Below are 13,014 nucleotides of genomic sequence, written 5' to 3'. Positions count from 1 at the left end.
AATAATTTCATTTTCCTCGCCAACTTTGTAAAATCAAACTCATGCAGAGGTATCTGACTCCACTTATTAAATTCACTATGGGATTCACTATCCTTAGCACACTTCTCCCGAGTTCAGCCCCACAGAGAGATCCTTCCTTTTGTCAGGCCGACATTTCCTCTGAATTCATTTCCTCTACTGTTGAAATAAATAGCTTGGAATCTTAGCCGGGCCATTGCCACATTTCTTTCTATCAACCATTTTATCCCTCTGTTTTATTATTTAAAATAATACTGCCACTCGAGCCACTGGTAGTAAGGGGCAGCATGTTTCACGTGTGTACCACCTTCTCATGTGCAACAGCACTTTGCATGCCTCACCCCTTTAATCCTCACAACTCTCTTATGAGGTAAGTATCAATACTATCATTGTCTCTCACTTGTAGATCTGAAAACCGGCATTTAAAAGAGGTGGAGTAACTTGCGCAATATCAATTGGTAAAATCTGCCAAGAAACCCTTTTTTCAAGGAATATGCACAGTGCCTTAACCTTGCTTGAAGACAGATTGTCTATACAATGCTTAAAAATAAACAAAATGTGTTTCTCTATTTCATATCTCAAAGAGAAGTAGAATATATTTCTATACTTCAGAGTTAGGTCATACTATTTTTGCACACATTTGGCAAATTTTTGGAAAAGTTAGCCTATACTTTGGACCATAAGATGGACTAGAAAAGAAATAAAAAATAATTTTGCTCCTTCACCTTTGCCCTGTGGAGAAAAATTGCTGGATTAGAGAGGCGAATATGGGTGAGCTGTGTGGAAAGGGGGATTATAAAAGTAATGGCAACAAACCCGTTATGTTTTCTGAAATCAGTAAAATTAAAGAATATAAAAAACATAAAGTTCTGCCCTGGCTGGTATAGCTCAGTGGATTGAGTGCGGGCTGTGAACCAAAGGATCGCTGGTTCAGATCCCAGTCAGGACACATGCCTGGGTTGCAGGCCAAGTCCCCTGTGGGGGGCACGCAAGAGGCAACCACACATTGATGTTTCTCTCCCTCTCTTTCTCCTTCCTTTTCCCTCTCCCTAAAAATAAATAAATAAAATCTTTTTAAAAACCCTTCATAATGTCAATTTTAAAAAAACATGAAGTTCTATATTGGCCTACAGAACCTCTTCTATAATATGTTAGCCTTTTTAAATTAAGGAATGTAGATGCTGGGGAATAACAGGGTTCTGAGTCCATTGGCTGGTTGAATGGTTGGTTGAGGATTCTGTGCTTTGTCTTTTTATTTATCCAATATTTATTCTATGCTTAGAGACTCACAAGTCCCTTCTAAATAATACCTAGACCTGGATGATTCCTTCAAAAACATAGGAATAAATTCAATTGCTCATAATTTCAGAGGATTTTCATAGAATTAGGGAATTCCAAGAGCTTCCTTGCCTCACTCTAATTTCTTGAATGAAGACTTTTAGGAGAATGCTGAAGACTCATATGCCCGAAATTATTCTAACTAACAATCAGCTTTTGTACACTTACAAAAGTAAGTAGACAAGCAGTTCCTATATTGTTATGACAGAAACTGTGAGTCTGTGTGTGGTTCTGAGGAAGTGATAACTGTCTTCAGAGGACAATGGACCTGCTGCTTATTCTTTGCTTGCATTTCACCCCAATGAAAACTCTCTTCCATTACCTTTTATTGTATTTAGGTTGTAGAAAGACACAGAGATATAAAATGCACTATAATAAAAATGTATAAATGTAATCTTGGGCTATTTTAACAGTGTACATTAGACTGGAATGAAATTAAATCTGTATTGATATTCACAAAAATACTATTGTTAGAGTTAAGAAAAATTTCATGAAAGCAGTATTGATTTGCTGTGGCTTACTTTTCCTTTTGGTGGGTAGGGAAACAAAACATTGGATAGTACTCAGTGATACTCAATTGTCCAAAGGAATCAGAGTAAAGCTGTGGGGGCTAGATCAGTTTTAGCTAAAATAGATCACTAAAGAACTAATCCCAGCATGCAGAATAAAAGCATGTTCTGTCAATAAAAGTAGAAGTAAAATCTACATCCACATTTCTCATAGAGGTTTAAGTGATTGTAGAAAAGCTAGTAACCAGAGCAAATTTCCATTTCAAATGCCACCATCTTTTAAAATAACTGATGTCTGATATTTAATGTCTGATCCAAATTATACAAAAATTCATTAGAGTATGTTTCTTTGTAATAATAAGGAATGTTTCATTAAATGTTTTGATTTTTCCAGGAAGACACTCCTCTTTTCAAAGAAAAGTACCACTGCTGTGTTATAATTATTTGGTATAAACAGTTTAAGAAAAGCAAGAAATTTACCTGAACTGCTTTTACTTATTTCATCATCTGAAAAGAAAGAGGGGGGCGGAGAATTGCTGTCATTAGCAGAGCATTTGACAGATTTTCCAACAGAAAGTCAACCTTGATTACAGCCATTTCTTGTCCTTGGGAGGTGTTCCCGCAGAGATGTGCTCATTGAATTCAATACTCAGGCATGAATATGTAATTACTCATTGGCTCTGGTATGTTTGTACCCCTCCAGGACACCCTTATAAAAGGAATACCTCTGCCTGTCCTCCAGCCAGTGTGGAGTACAGCCCAGAGGCATGAATTAGAGCACAGCAAAATACAATAATTCTGGGATGACTGAAAAGGTGCTTCAAAGCATTAATTGTTATTCAGTTGGTAAAATTCAGGTGTTTTAATTAAAAGATTTTTTTTCGTGTGACAAAAATACTGTAAAACTAAATTTACTTAATTTGAAACAGATGGCCATAATTTCTATTTTACAGTTGGATCCCATAAAATTAATATGCACATAACTTCCAAATGATTTAAGGGTTATTATTGTGAGTAAAAATGAATTGTTTTCATATTTAAATAAATAGCATATACATTGCAAAGTTGTCGAGCTATATGGTATGTACAGCTGAGTCAAAGACTCACAATAAGAGTAAATACAACACATAACATAATTTACATATAAGCACACTTGTAAATTAGAGTTAGAGATAGAAAGATACTTTACTAAAAACATCAAAGCATTGGTATACAAAAATCTTTCTTAATAATTATGTGAAATTAAATACTACTTAAGTATGGTAATAGAATTTTGTGTAAAGTTGCATATAGATTACATATTCAAGAAACTTCAAAAATACTTTGGGTAATATTTTTATTTTAGGACTTAATGGCTTGCAGATTATTGGTTATTTTTTAATGTTTCTCCATACTCTGTAATCTTTACAAATTTCCTAAACCCAGACTACATTACTGAAGTAGAAAGTCAGCATATGGTTGGATACCAAGATAAACTTCTAACAATTGGAACTGTTGTGAAGAATCCAGGATTTATGGTCAGCAATTCTATCTCTGACCTATAGGTGTAAATTAAGACAAACAGTAAACACAGCCAGTTAAAAGATAAAGGGTTTCCTATGTGTGCTAATCAATTGTCACCAAAACCAAATTGTGTGTACTTACACAAGTACATGCAAACGTATTTAGTCAAAGAGTGAAGAAATGGTTTAGCGATATGGTTTGGAGACACTTATTATAAATGTTTCTTAAAAATGTACAATTACATATTCTTATAGATTAAATACCTGGAAGATTCTCTCTAAAATGTAGGTTGCAGCCAAAAGTCTTCCCTAAATCCTCTAGCAACAAACAAAGTTATCATAAAGCCCACTGATGAATTTTTACTCATCAGAAATAATTCCACAGGGCCTCACTCAAAGTACACACTCTTACCACAAACATGTTAATGAGCTTGGATCAATGGTGTTCTCACCTCAACAGAGTGAAATAAGAATTGGAATTGGATGCAAAAGAAAGCAGACATAATGATCATATCAGCACATAAAATTGTATGTTTAGAAGAGACAGAAAGTCAACTCAAAAGCAGATGTAGGAACTCAGAAACCATCTCTTAAGTAGGGACCGACTATCTTGTACACAGCAGTAGGTCCTCAGGGCACCACTGCATCACTGGTATTCACTTTGATGTCCTCAAAAAAAAGTTAAAGTATCTTTAGAAGTCCCTTGTCTTCTTGGGTAAGATGGGATATCTCTGGTTCACTTCGGAAAGTATACCTTGAAAAGCATTTGGTTATACATAAAAAATCATACCTATGTTTCCGAATTATTTTATTAATTCAAAACAAGTGTATACTGACTGCTTGTCCCAACACAGCCATTGTTCTCAGCATAGTGAGCACAGAGTGAATACCATTGATCCAAATTCTGTCTTTGAGGAGTGTACAGTTATGTGTGATAAATGAGCCAAGGAGTCCTGGTAATTAATTCACTTACAAATCAAGTATATGTGAAACACATATACTTCCTGTATTCTTTGTTGGTAGGAATATAGATTGGTGCAGTTACTGTGAAAATCAGTTTGGAAGTCCCTCAATAAATAAAAAAATGGAACTACCATATGACCCAGCAAAAAATTATATCACTATCTCAAAGAGATATTTGTACCCCCATGTTCATTGCAGCATTATTCACAATAGCCAAGATATGGAAGAAACCTAAGTGTCCATTGATAGATGATGGCTGAAAGAATGGGATAGTATTCGGCCATAAAAAAGGAAATACTGTCATTTGTGACAACATGGGTGCACCTTGAGGATATTGTGCTAAATGAAATAAATCAAACAGAGAGAAACAATTACTGTATGATCTCCCTTATGGGTGAAATCTAACAACATCTAACTCAATGGAAACTAAGACTAGAATGGTAGTTGCCAAGAGCTTTGGGGCGGGGGAGGGAGATATTGATAAAAAGTGCAAATGTCCATTTATAAGATGAATAAGTTTGGGGAATCCAATGCTCAGTATTGTGACTATAGTTAACAATACTGTATTAGATATTAAAAAGTCACAGAGAGTGTAGATCTTAAGTGTTCCCACCACAAAAAATTAGTTATTATGTGAGGTGTTAACTAACCTTAACCCGGTAATCATTTCTTTATATATGTAGAGCAAATCATCCATCACACTGTATACCATAAACTTACACAATATGTCAATTATATCTTAGTGGAGCTGGAAACATATTTCTGGATTCCAAAAGCAGATTTAGAGAACACCTTGATATCTCTAAATCAAGATTGATTTCCGAAAGGTACTGACCTGATTCTGTGCTGTTAAATGAGGCTTCACCATCTATAAAAAATGAAAAAAATAGAAACAGATCATTTTACACTTCTCTATAGCATATTTTAAGTCAATGAGAATGTTTTTGTTCTCATTCTTCTTTTAAATCCAATGTAAGCCATATACTTTTTTGTACCAAATAATTGTTACATTTTAATACTAATTTATTATTTTGGAGGTTTTTAAATTTATTGAATAAGATCTAAATAGATCTAAGTAATACATTTTTCCTGTCAACATACTTAAATGAAAGTTTTCAATGCCAACTCAGTCCTGGAGCTATAAGGTCAAGTAAATTAAAACCACAAATAAATATTATCAGTACTTTAATCTTTTTTACACTATTAAAACCTTTCACAACTTTCAATCTAAAATGTATTTTCACCTAAATTTCACCTGATTTTATTTTCCCTAAATATTTTCTAGTTAATGTGTTTACAAATAGTAAATTAGATTTAAAAAATAAAAAAAAAAATCAACTGTATAGATTTTAATCTACCGAGATGATGGAATATCCTGGGGAAAATAAGAATTAAATATCCATATCTATTTCATGTCCAACTACATCTCATATCACTTTAGTTTTTCCAATTAGTCAGGGAACTGTTTTTACTTTTTTGCCTTCTATACAGTCATGGTTGGTTCAACAATACAATTTTTTTTTCTGATTGATTATATGGGTGCCTCTTTAATATCTGCCTTCTTCAACTTCCAGCTCCCAGGCCTTTCCATCCCGTAACCCACTGGAAAGGAAAGGGTGTTTGGAACATGGGCCCCATTGGTGAAGGGCAATGCAAAGTCACTCTAACTAACACACTTGGAGTTTCTGCAAGGAGCAGTTCCAGGTATTTCCTTATTTCCTACAATAAGCTTATAAATAAATACATAAAAACTCCGAGTTTTGTCAGAAAATCACCCATCTATGAACTTTCTATTGAAATATTTGTAATAATTTCTTAGAAAGATTGTGGATATCTGGGAAATTATTTTAGAAGCACTCTCCATTTCTCTGGTGAATTTAATACACTTTGGCAAATACATTTAAAACACTTTTATTGTGATATATTATTGAGTAACTTCTTTGAAAATAATGTGTTTTTACTCTGTTATTTAACAAATAAATACATTTAGGTAAAGGCAAAATATTTTAATTTTTGTAAAGTAGAAGCAAAATATATAGCAAAGTACTATATAAGGTTATGAAAATCACCATTATTTAAAGTAAGCACTTTCTAATGGTCCATTAGATGATTTCCCAGGTAGTTAGTTTAACAATAGAAATATTTTCTCTTAAATAATTGTAGTCCCTTCTATTCTGGCTCCTCAGAGAGAAGTAAATTATACCCTACTCCTAAATTTAGAAAATAGATTTTAAGAGTAGATGTAGAATAAATCTTCTTTTTGCAGGCCTTCTCCTTTGTTTGGATATTATTGCTCTTCAGCCCCATTTAGAAACTAAAGATTTTTTTTATTTTTCTCAATTTTTAATTAGCAAAATTAATCAATAATCTCTTACCTTTCAATTAATTTCAGAAATTAATTATCTGAATAAAATATCTGAAATGTTTTAAAATTTTTTCTTACCAAGAAATTTTGGTGGGATGCACAAGTCTTTTAGTTATGTTTTCGTGATTTGTGAAAACAGAAATTACTCATGGTGCAGGTCTTTAGTCTTAATGTGGAAGTAACTCCAACATAGCCATTAAAGGGTGAACCATGATGAAAATGAGTAACAAACAACAGCTCCATATGCATCTTGAGTAACCTATTCACTGACACTTCTAAGCAGATAAATATATTATCTCCTTAAGACAGGCTTGTTAAAGTTGAAATAACATCCTATAGGGTTAAATTCCAGTTTTTAAAAAATTGATTATACTACTCTGAAATGTAGGAAAGATTTTCCAAGGAGAAAAATGTTGGAAGTAGACAATACCAAATGAGAACATATATCCATGGGTCTATCCAATGAGAAAGGGTTCTTTTAATGAGTCCCTTACCTTTGCAGAAGACACAAAGCGTCACAACCAAGTACAAAAAGGTCAGCTTCATGGTAAGAATTTGGGAACCTAGAAATGGAGACAGGTCATCCTGCAGAACCAGATGCTCAAGGAACCCTGCAATGAGAGTTTTTATACCGACTCATACACCACCGTTTCTCGTCATGGGTTAGTTGTGGTCAACTTAGTGATGACAGACAAAGATAAATATCATAGCATGCCAAAGATGAAACCCATTTCAAGCCGGTTTAGTGTCTTATTTATGTGGCATCCACTATCTTGGACCAAGTCCAGTTCATGCCAAACCCAGACCATGCCTTCCTGCCGCCCTGCGCAAACAGCAAAGGCAGGAACTGAAAGCCTCAGGATTAAACACCAAACATGCTGATGATATACATGTATCTGTACCCTATTCATCGTTGCAAAAGTCATAATACCGCAAGAAACTCAAATATTGTAATTAAATATTTCAATTGTCTCTCCCTTAACAAGTGTATTTTAAACATGAAGCTTACCTTGTAACAAAGAACTCTTTACTTATCAATATGTCAATTGGTATTTCTCTAAGAGAAATATATTATTAAGAAGTATATATTTCTTACTAAGAAATATATAACTTATATGTCTTACATTTCTCTTATAAGAGAAATTTCTTATTAAGAAATATATATCTATCATGTTGATATAGGTGTAAGTATAGACATACCAAAATATATAAATGCATCATGGTTATAATAATAGCTTTACTACTCACAGGATACATCATACTCCAATGAGGTACATTTTCATTATTAATTGTATAATTAAATATACAAATAAGTACAAGATATGAATGTTACATTAGAAAAAGAATGTTTTATGACAAAAGTAAAATTAAATAGGAAATACCATGTATGAATTATATGTGTAGGTATTCTAGAGTGGAGGGAGGAAGTTCAAGATAGGATCTAAGAGGAAAAGTTCTGGTTTGTGCTAAGCAAGACAGAGAGGAGTAACAGAGGGGCCAGCCAGGTGGACTGAAAAATGGAAGGGCGAGCTCCTGGGCTTTGATGGTATTCTGCTTCAGTTCTGCTACCAATCACTACCCAGAAAAGACCTCAGTAGTCAAATGGAAAGCAATCCTCAGTTTATTCCCTCCAGAAAAGCAGAAGAATACCAGGAAAGGGGAAAAGATATATAAAGATCAACAACCCATCCCCCCCTTTTAATCACTCATTTCTTGATTAATTTCAAGGAAGTAAGTGATACTTACCTTCTCAGAAGGTCTCACCAATATATATTAAATGCTTTTTACTTATGTGCTCCAGGGAGTAAGGTCAACTTGAGGTTTCTTTTTCTTTTTCACTAAAAATAAGAAATAGAGTTTTACTTAAAGATTTCGATTGTGCTGTGAATGCTGCAGAAGGCAACCACCAACCAAATTGAAATTACACAAAAATAACAAAAACTGAGGCTCCGAAATTGCATTCCTAGCAGCCAATTATTATAATTATTCTTAGTTTCAAAGGCCATTGTTTCAGGAATCAAAGAAGTAATCATATCCAAAGTAGCTTCTAAGAGACAAATGGGAATGAGCAGCAGAGTGCAGTGCTAAGGGGTGGCAACAGTCTGGAAACTAGGAGCAGAACACACTCCTGACTTTATTGTCCATGAAATACTTGGTTTGCTCAGCTTGGTCCATCAATGCCCCATTTAGCAACATCCTGGACTCATTAATCCCTCTGATTTATAATTATCCAGTGTGAGGCTGCTCTTTGAAAACTAATTTTTTGGTTCTTACCACAATTTATTCCCTTTTATAATTCCCTTGAATTTATTGGGGTGACATTGGTTAATAAAATGATATACATTTCAGGTGTATACACAATTCTATAATATATAATCTGTATATTGTATTGTGTGTTCACCACCCTACATCAAGTCAAGTCTCTCCCACCAACATGATTTATAACTGCTTTACCTTCTTCTAAGTTCCCCAACCCCTTTCCTTCTGGTAATCACCATACTGTTGTCTGTGTCTGTGAGTTCTTATTGTTGTTTTGCCTAATCCCTTCACCCTTTTCACCCAGCCCTGCAACCATCCTTCCCCATGACAGCTGTCAGCCTGCTCCCTATCTATGAGTCTATTTCTGTTTTGCTTGTTAGTTCATTCTCTTCCTTAGATTTCACTTATGAGTGAAATCACATGGTTTATCTTTCTCTGGCTGGTTTATTTCACTCAGCATAATGCTCTCCAGGTCCATCCATGCTGTCACAGAGTAAAAATTTCTTTCTTTTTTTTTTTTTTACAGCAGAGTAGTATTCCATTGTGCAAAAGTACCACAAATTTTTGGCCACTAATCTACTGATGGGCATTTGGGTTGCCCCCAAATCTTGCCTATTGTGACTAACTTTGCAATGAACACAGGTGTGCAAGTATGCTTTCAAAGTAGCATTTCAGATATATTCCCAGAAGTAGAATTGTTGGGTCATGAGGCAGTTCTATTTTTAATTTTTTTAGGAACCTCCATACTGTTTTTCCATAGTGACTGCACCAATCTTCATTCCCACCAACAGTGCAAAATGATTCCCCTTACTCCACATCCTTGCCAACACTTGTTATTTGTTCATTTCTTGTTGATAGCATACTGACACGTGTGAAGTGTTATCTCCTGTGGTTTTAATTTGCATTTCTCTGATGATTAATGACATTGAGCATCTCTTCATATATCTATTGGCCATCTGCATGTCCTTTTTGGAGAATTATCTAGTCAAGTAAGGTGGGATTTCTTTTATCTTGGAAGAATTAGGGGAAAATTTATGAAGGGGGTAGTTTAAGAACTGAAGCAAGAAAAGTAAATGGGACTGGGACATGCAAAATCAAAGAAGAATTTTGGATGGAAAATATATTATGAACAAAGTCAACAGCAATTTCAAATATCCTGAAGTCTCAACACTAACAACTCTCTTTCCAGATCACTTGTTCCAACAATCTACTGGGAAGTTCCCCCTCCTCTAGACAATTCAGATACCTTCTTATGTAACTTAAATTCTATCGTTTAGCATTATTTCCTTGCATGAACCTCTAATTCCCCTCATCCTCTTTATACTTTCTTGACAAAACCCCAACCATGGCTTAAGTTAAATCCTTTTTCCATTTTCCCTACCTATACCATGTAGAGGATCACAACAGGGTAAAAATACACAATGCACTTATTAAATTTAATATTCAAGTGTGCCCTTAGAGGGTCAGGCAATTATATTTTCTAGTCCATTTGCTTTCACACTCTTCTGACTTCATATTTCCTGTCTTCTCTAATATCCAATACTTCCTTCTAATCTTCCCTCTTAGTTAATTACCTCACTTCCAACTTTACCAAATAAAATTAAAGCTATCAAAAGAGGAACTCTACAAGCTCTCATTCCCAGAGACTCTTATTTACTGGCATTTGTACCATGTACTCTGCCTCCTTTCTTAACACAGAGAAACTCTATGTACTGCCATCTAAGGTTCCCTCCCATCAGTGTGCTGGATTCCACCCATCAACATTATGCCAGTAATTACTTCATCTCCATCTTTATCATCAAGGTTTCCCTCCTCCTTTGGCTTATTCCCAATGGCATAAATACATCCTGCTATTTGTTCTTACTTTTAAAAGTGAAATAAATAGAACGAAACCAAATTTTCTATGGTACCTGAATCATATCTCAGGAAAGCTGCTGGTTTTAAAAACCATTGAACTCACTACCTCTTCAGGTCTCTTCCTATTTCTCTGCTCCCCTTAATGGTGAAACTTTACGAAAGAGTTACTTGTGCTCATTGACTCTACTTTCTGACCTCTCATTATCTCATGAACTAATTCAACTCTCATTCAGTTTTCACTCCATCACTATGTTACACAAAATGTGCTCTTGTCACCGACACTGGTGATCTTCTTTTGTGAATCCAGTGGTGAGTTTTTAGTCCTTTTATTGACCTCTTAAAAACATTTAAACACAGTTGATCAATCCTGCCTTCTTGGTACACTTTGATTATTGCAAATTCCAGAGTTTTTGTTATTCATTTGCTGTTTTCCCTTATTCTCCTCTTGCTGATTTTTCCATCTCCTTCTTTTCTTAAATAATTTTTAGTTTTCAGTTACAGCTGACATATGACGTTGTATTAGTTCCAGGTGTATAACCCAGTGATTAGACATTTATACAACGTACAGAATGTTCCCCCTGATGCTTCCCCCTGGTATAGATACACATGTTGGAGTCAGTGCCCCTTCTTCCTCAAACCACTCCTAGGACTTTACTGCTGATTGCTCTTTTTTTTACCTTCTAAGATGTCAAAGTACCCACAATTGATAGTGTTATAATAGAAAAGTATTTTGCAAGGAAGTAAAACTATAAACTTAGCAAATGTTAAATATGGTTCTTAAAAGAAAAATCATTTTTCTAGGAGGCAGATTCAATTATTTCCCTCTGAAACTTCTCACTGGGTACCTTATTTTTACAAGTGATTTAAGTACTGTAACTCTTTGGTAATAGTATAACAATTGGATAAAATCATCTAATAATACCAAAATAGTTTAAAAGCATATTCATCAAAAAGAACAATAGTAAAATGTTTCCTTCTTGATTTAAAAGGATATGGCTTAAGTGTCAGTACATTTAATGATATTCTGTCAGAGGAAAGGTCAACAGTGGAAAGAACAATAGCACAAGTATGGGCAAGATAGTTTGTTTTTTCAATAACACTTGTACGAGAAGGAAATACAGAAAATGTTAAACAGTATCTATTTAGATTGTGGAACAAGAAGTTCCCTACTTTCACATATGTTATAACCTGAAATTACATTGGAAAATTGAGTGTCTGAAAAATTAGAAATTTTTTATGTAAGAAGTTTTATACCAAAAAAAGTAAGAATATAATTACATTTTCAGTAAACAATATTTAATGATGGATATAATCATTTAAACAAATAATAATTAAAATTAGATATATTCAAATAAATAATTTGCTATGGTAAATAACCACTTCCAATTTAACTTCTCAAAAAATCTGACTAGTTTTTAGTAGGCAGAAGAAACTGATAATGTTAAAACAGACTTACAGATAGTGATTGTATTAAAAAAACACAAGAAATTGTGTAAAGGTTGTCAGCATGATATTGTAGTTGCATCGACACTTACAGCCATAATATCAACTTACCTGAGTAAAATTTTAAGAGGTATTTGAACACTGGATTTCTTCTGATAAAGAAGCCTGTGGTGATCCATATTCTTGACCATAGCTTTATGTCTGTATCTTCTGTCCACACTTGTATTGTTGAAATGATTTTCTGTGCTCAATCTAAAGCCATATTTTAAAGAGAATTCTGTCACTTGTCCTGCACAATTACCAACATAGTTACTGTATCAGTTCCTTCTTTCCAACTTTATTCTTCTACTTCCCAACATTTATCGCCATTTTCCTATTTCCACTGTTCCTTCTTAGTTAGACATACTCTTCACCCGCTTCAGTCAGCCTTCTACTCTACAAACTGTTCTCTAAACTGTCACCACATATGGCTTCATTAACACATTCATTTGCTATATTCAGTCTACACAGATCCTTGTTTAATGGTCTATCCCTTTGATTTCACTATTTATCTCCTTCTTGAGACTATTTTCTTCAACCTACCCCTTTTATCTCTTATTACTGTGGACATTTTCCAGATACTCCTTTTTCTAATATACCTTCTTCATTAGCCATTTTACACTCTTCCTCTTTTAAAAACAGTAGTGTTATGGAATGAATTGTATCCCCTCAAAGATTCATAAGTTGAAGTCATAGATCCCAACACCTCACAATGTAACCA

At 34.2% G+C, this 13,014-nt stretch overlaps 1 protein-coding gene across 1 annotated transcript in view; it reads right to left on the bottom strand.

The window, feature by feature from the left end:
* Positions 1 to 12,445, bottom strand: part of MUC19 (mucin 19, oligomeric) — an 84,929-nt gene extending 72,484 nt beyond the window's left edge. Inside the window, exon 1 of the mRNA XM_053661428.1 lies at positions 12,366 to 12,445. Coding sequence (XP_053517403.1) covers positions 12,366 to 12,445 — 80 coding nt within the window. The remainder of the gene's footprint in view (positions 1 to 12,365) is intronic.
* Positions 12,446 to 13,014: the final 569 nt, after the last annotated feature.

Source organism: Artibeus jamaicensis, unplaced genomic scaffold (assembly GCF_021234435.1).
Source record: "Artibeus jamaicensis isolate MK-2021 breed Jamaican fruit bat unplaced genomic scaffold, CSHL_Jam_final contig_233, whole genome shotgun sequence".
Classification (NCBI taxonomy): Eukaryota; Metazoa; Chordata; class Mammalia; order Chiroptera; family Phyllostomidae; genus Artibeus; species Artibeus jamaicensis.
This window is presented reverse-complemented; position numbering and strand designations above follow the sequence as displayed.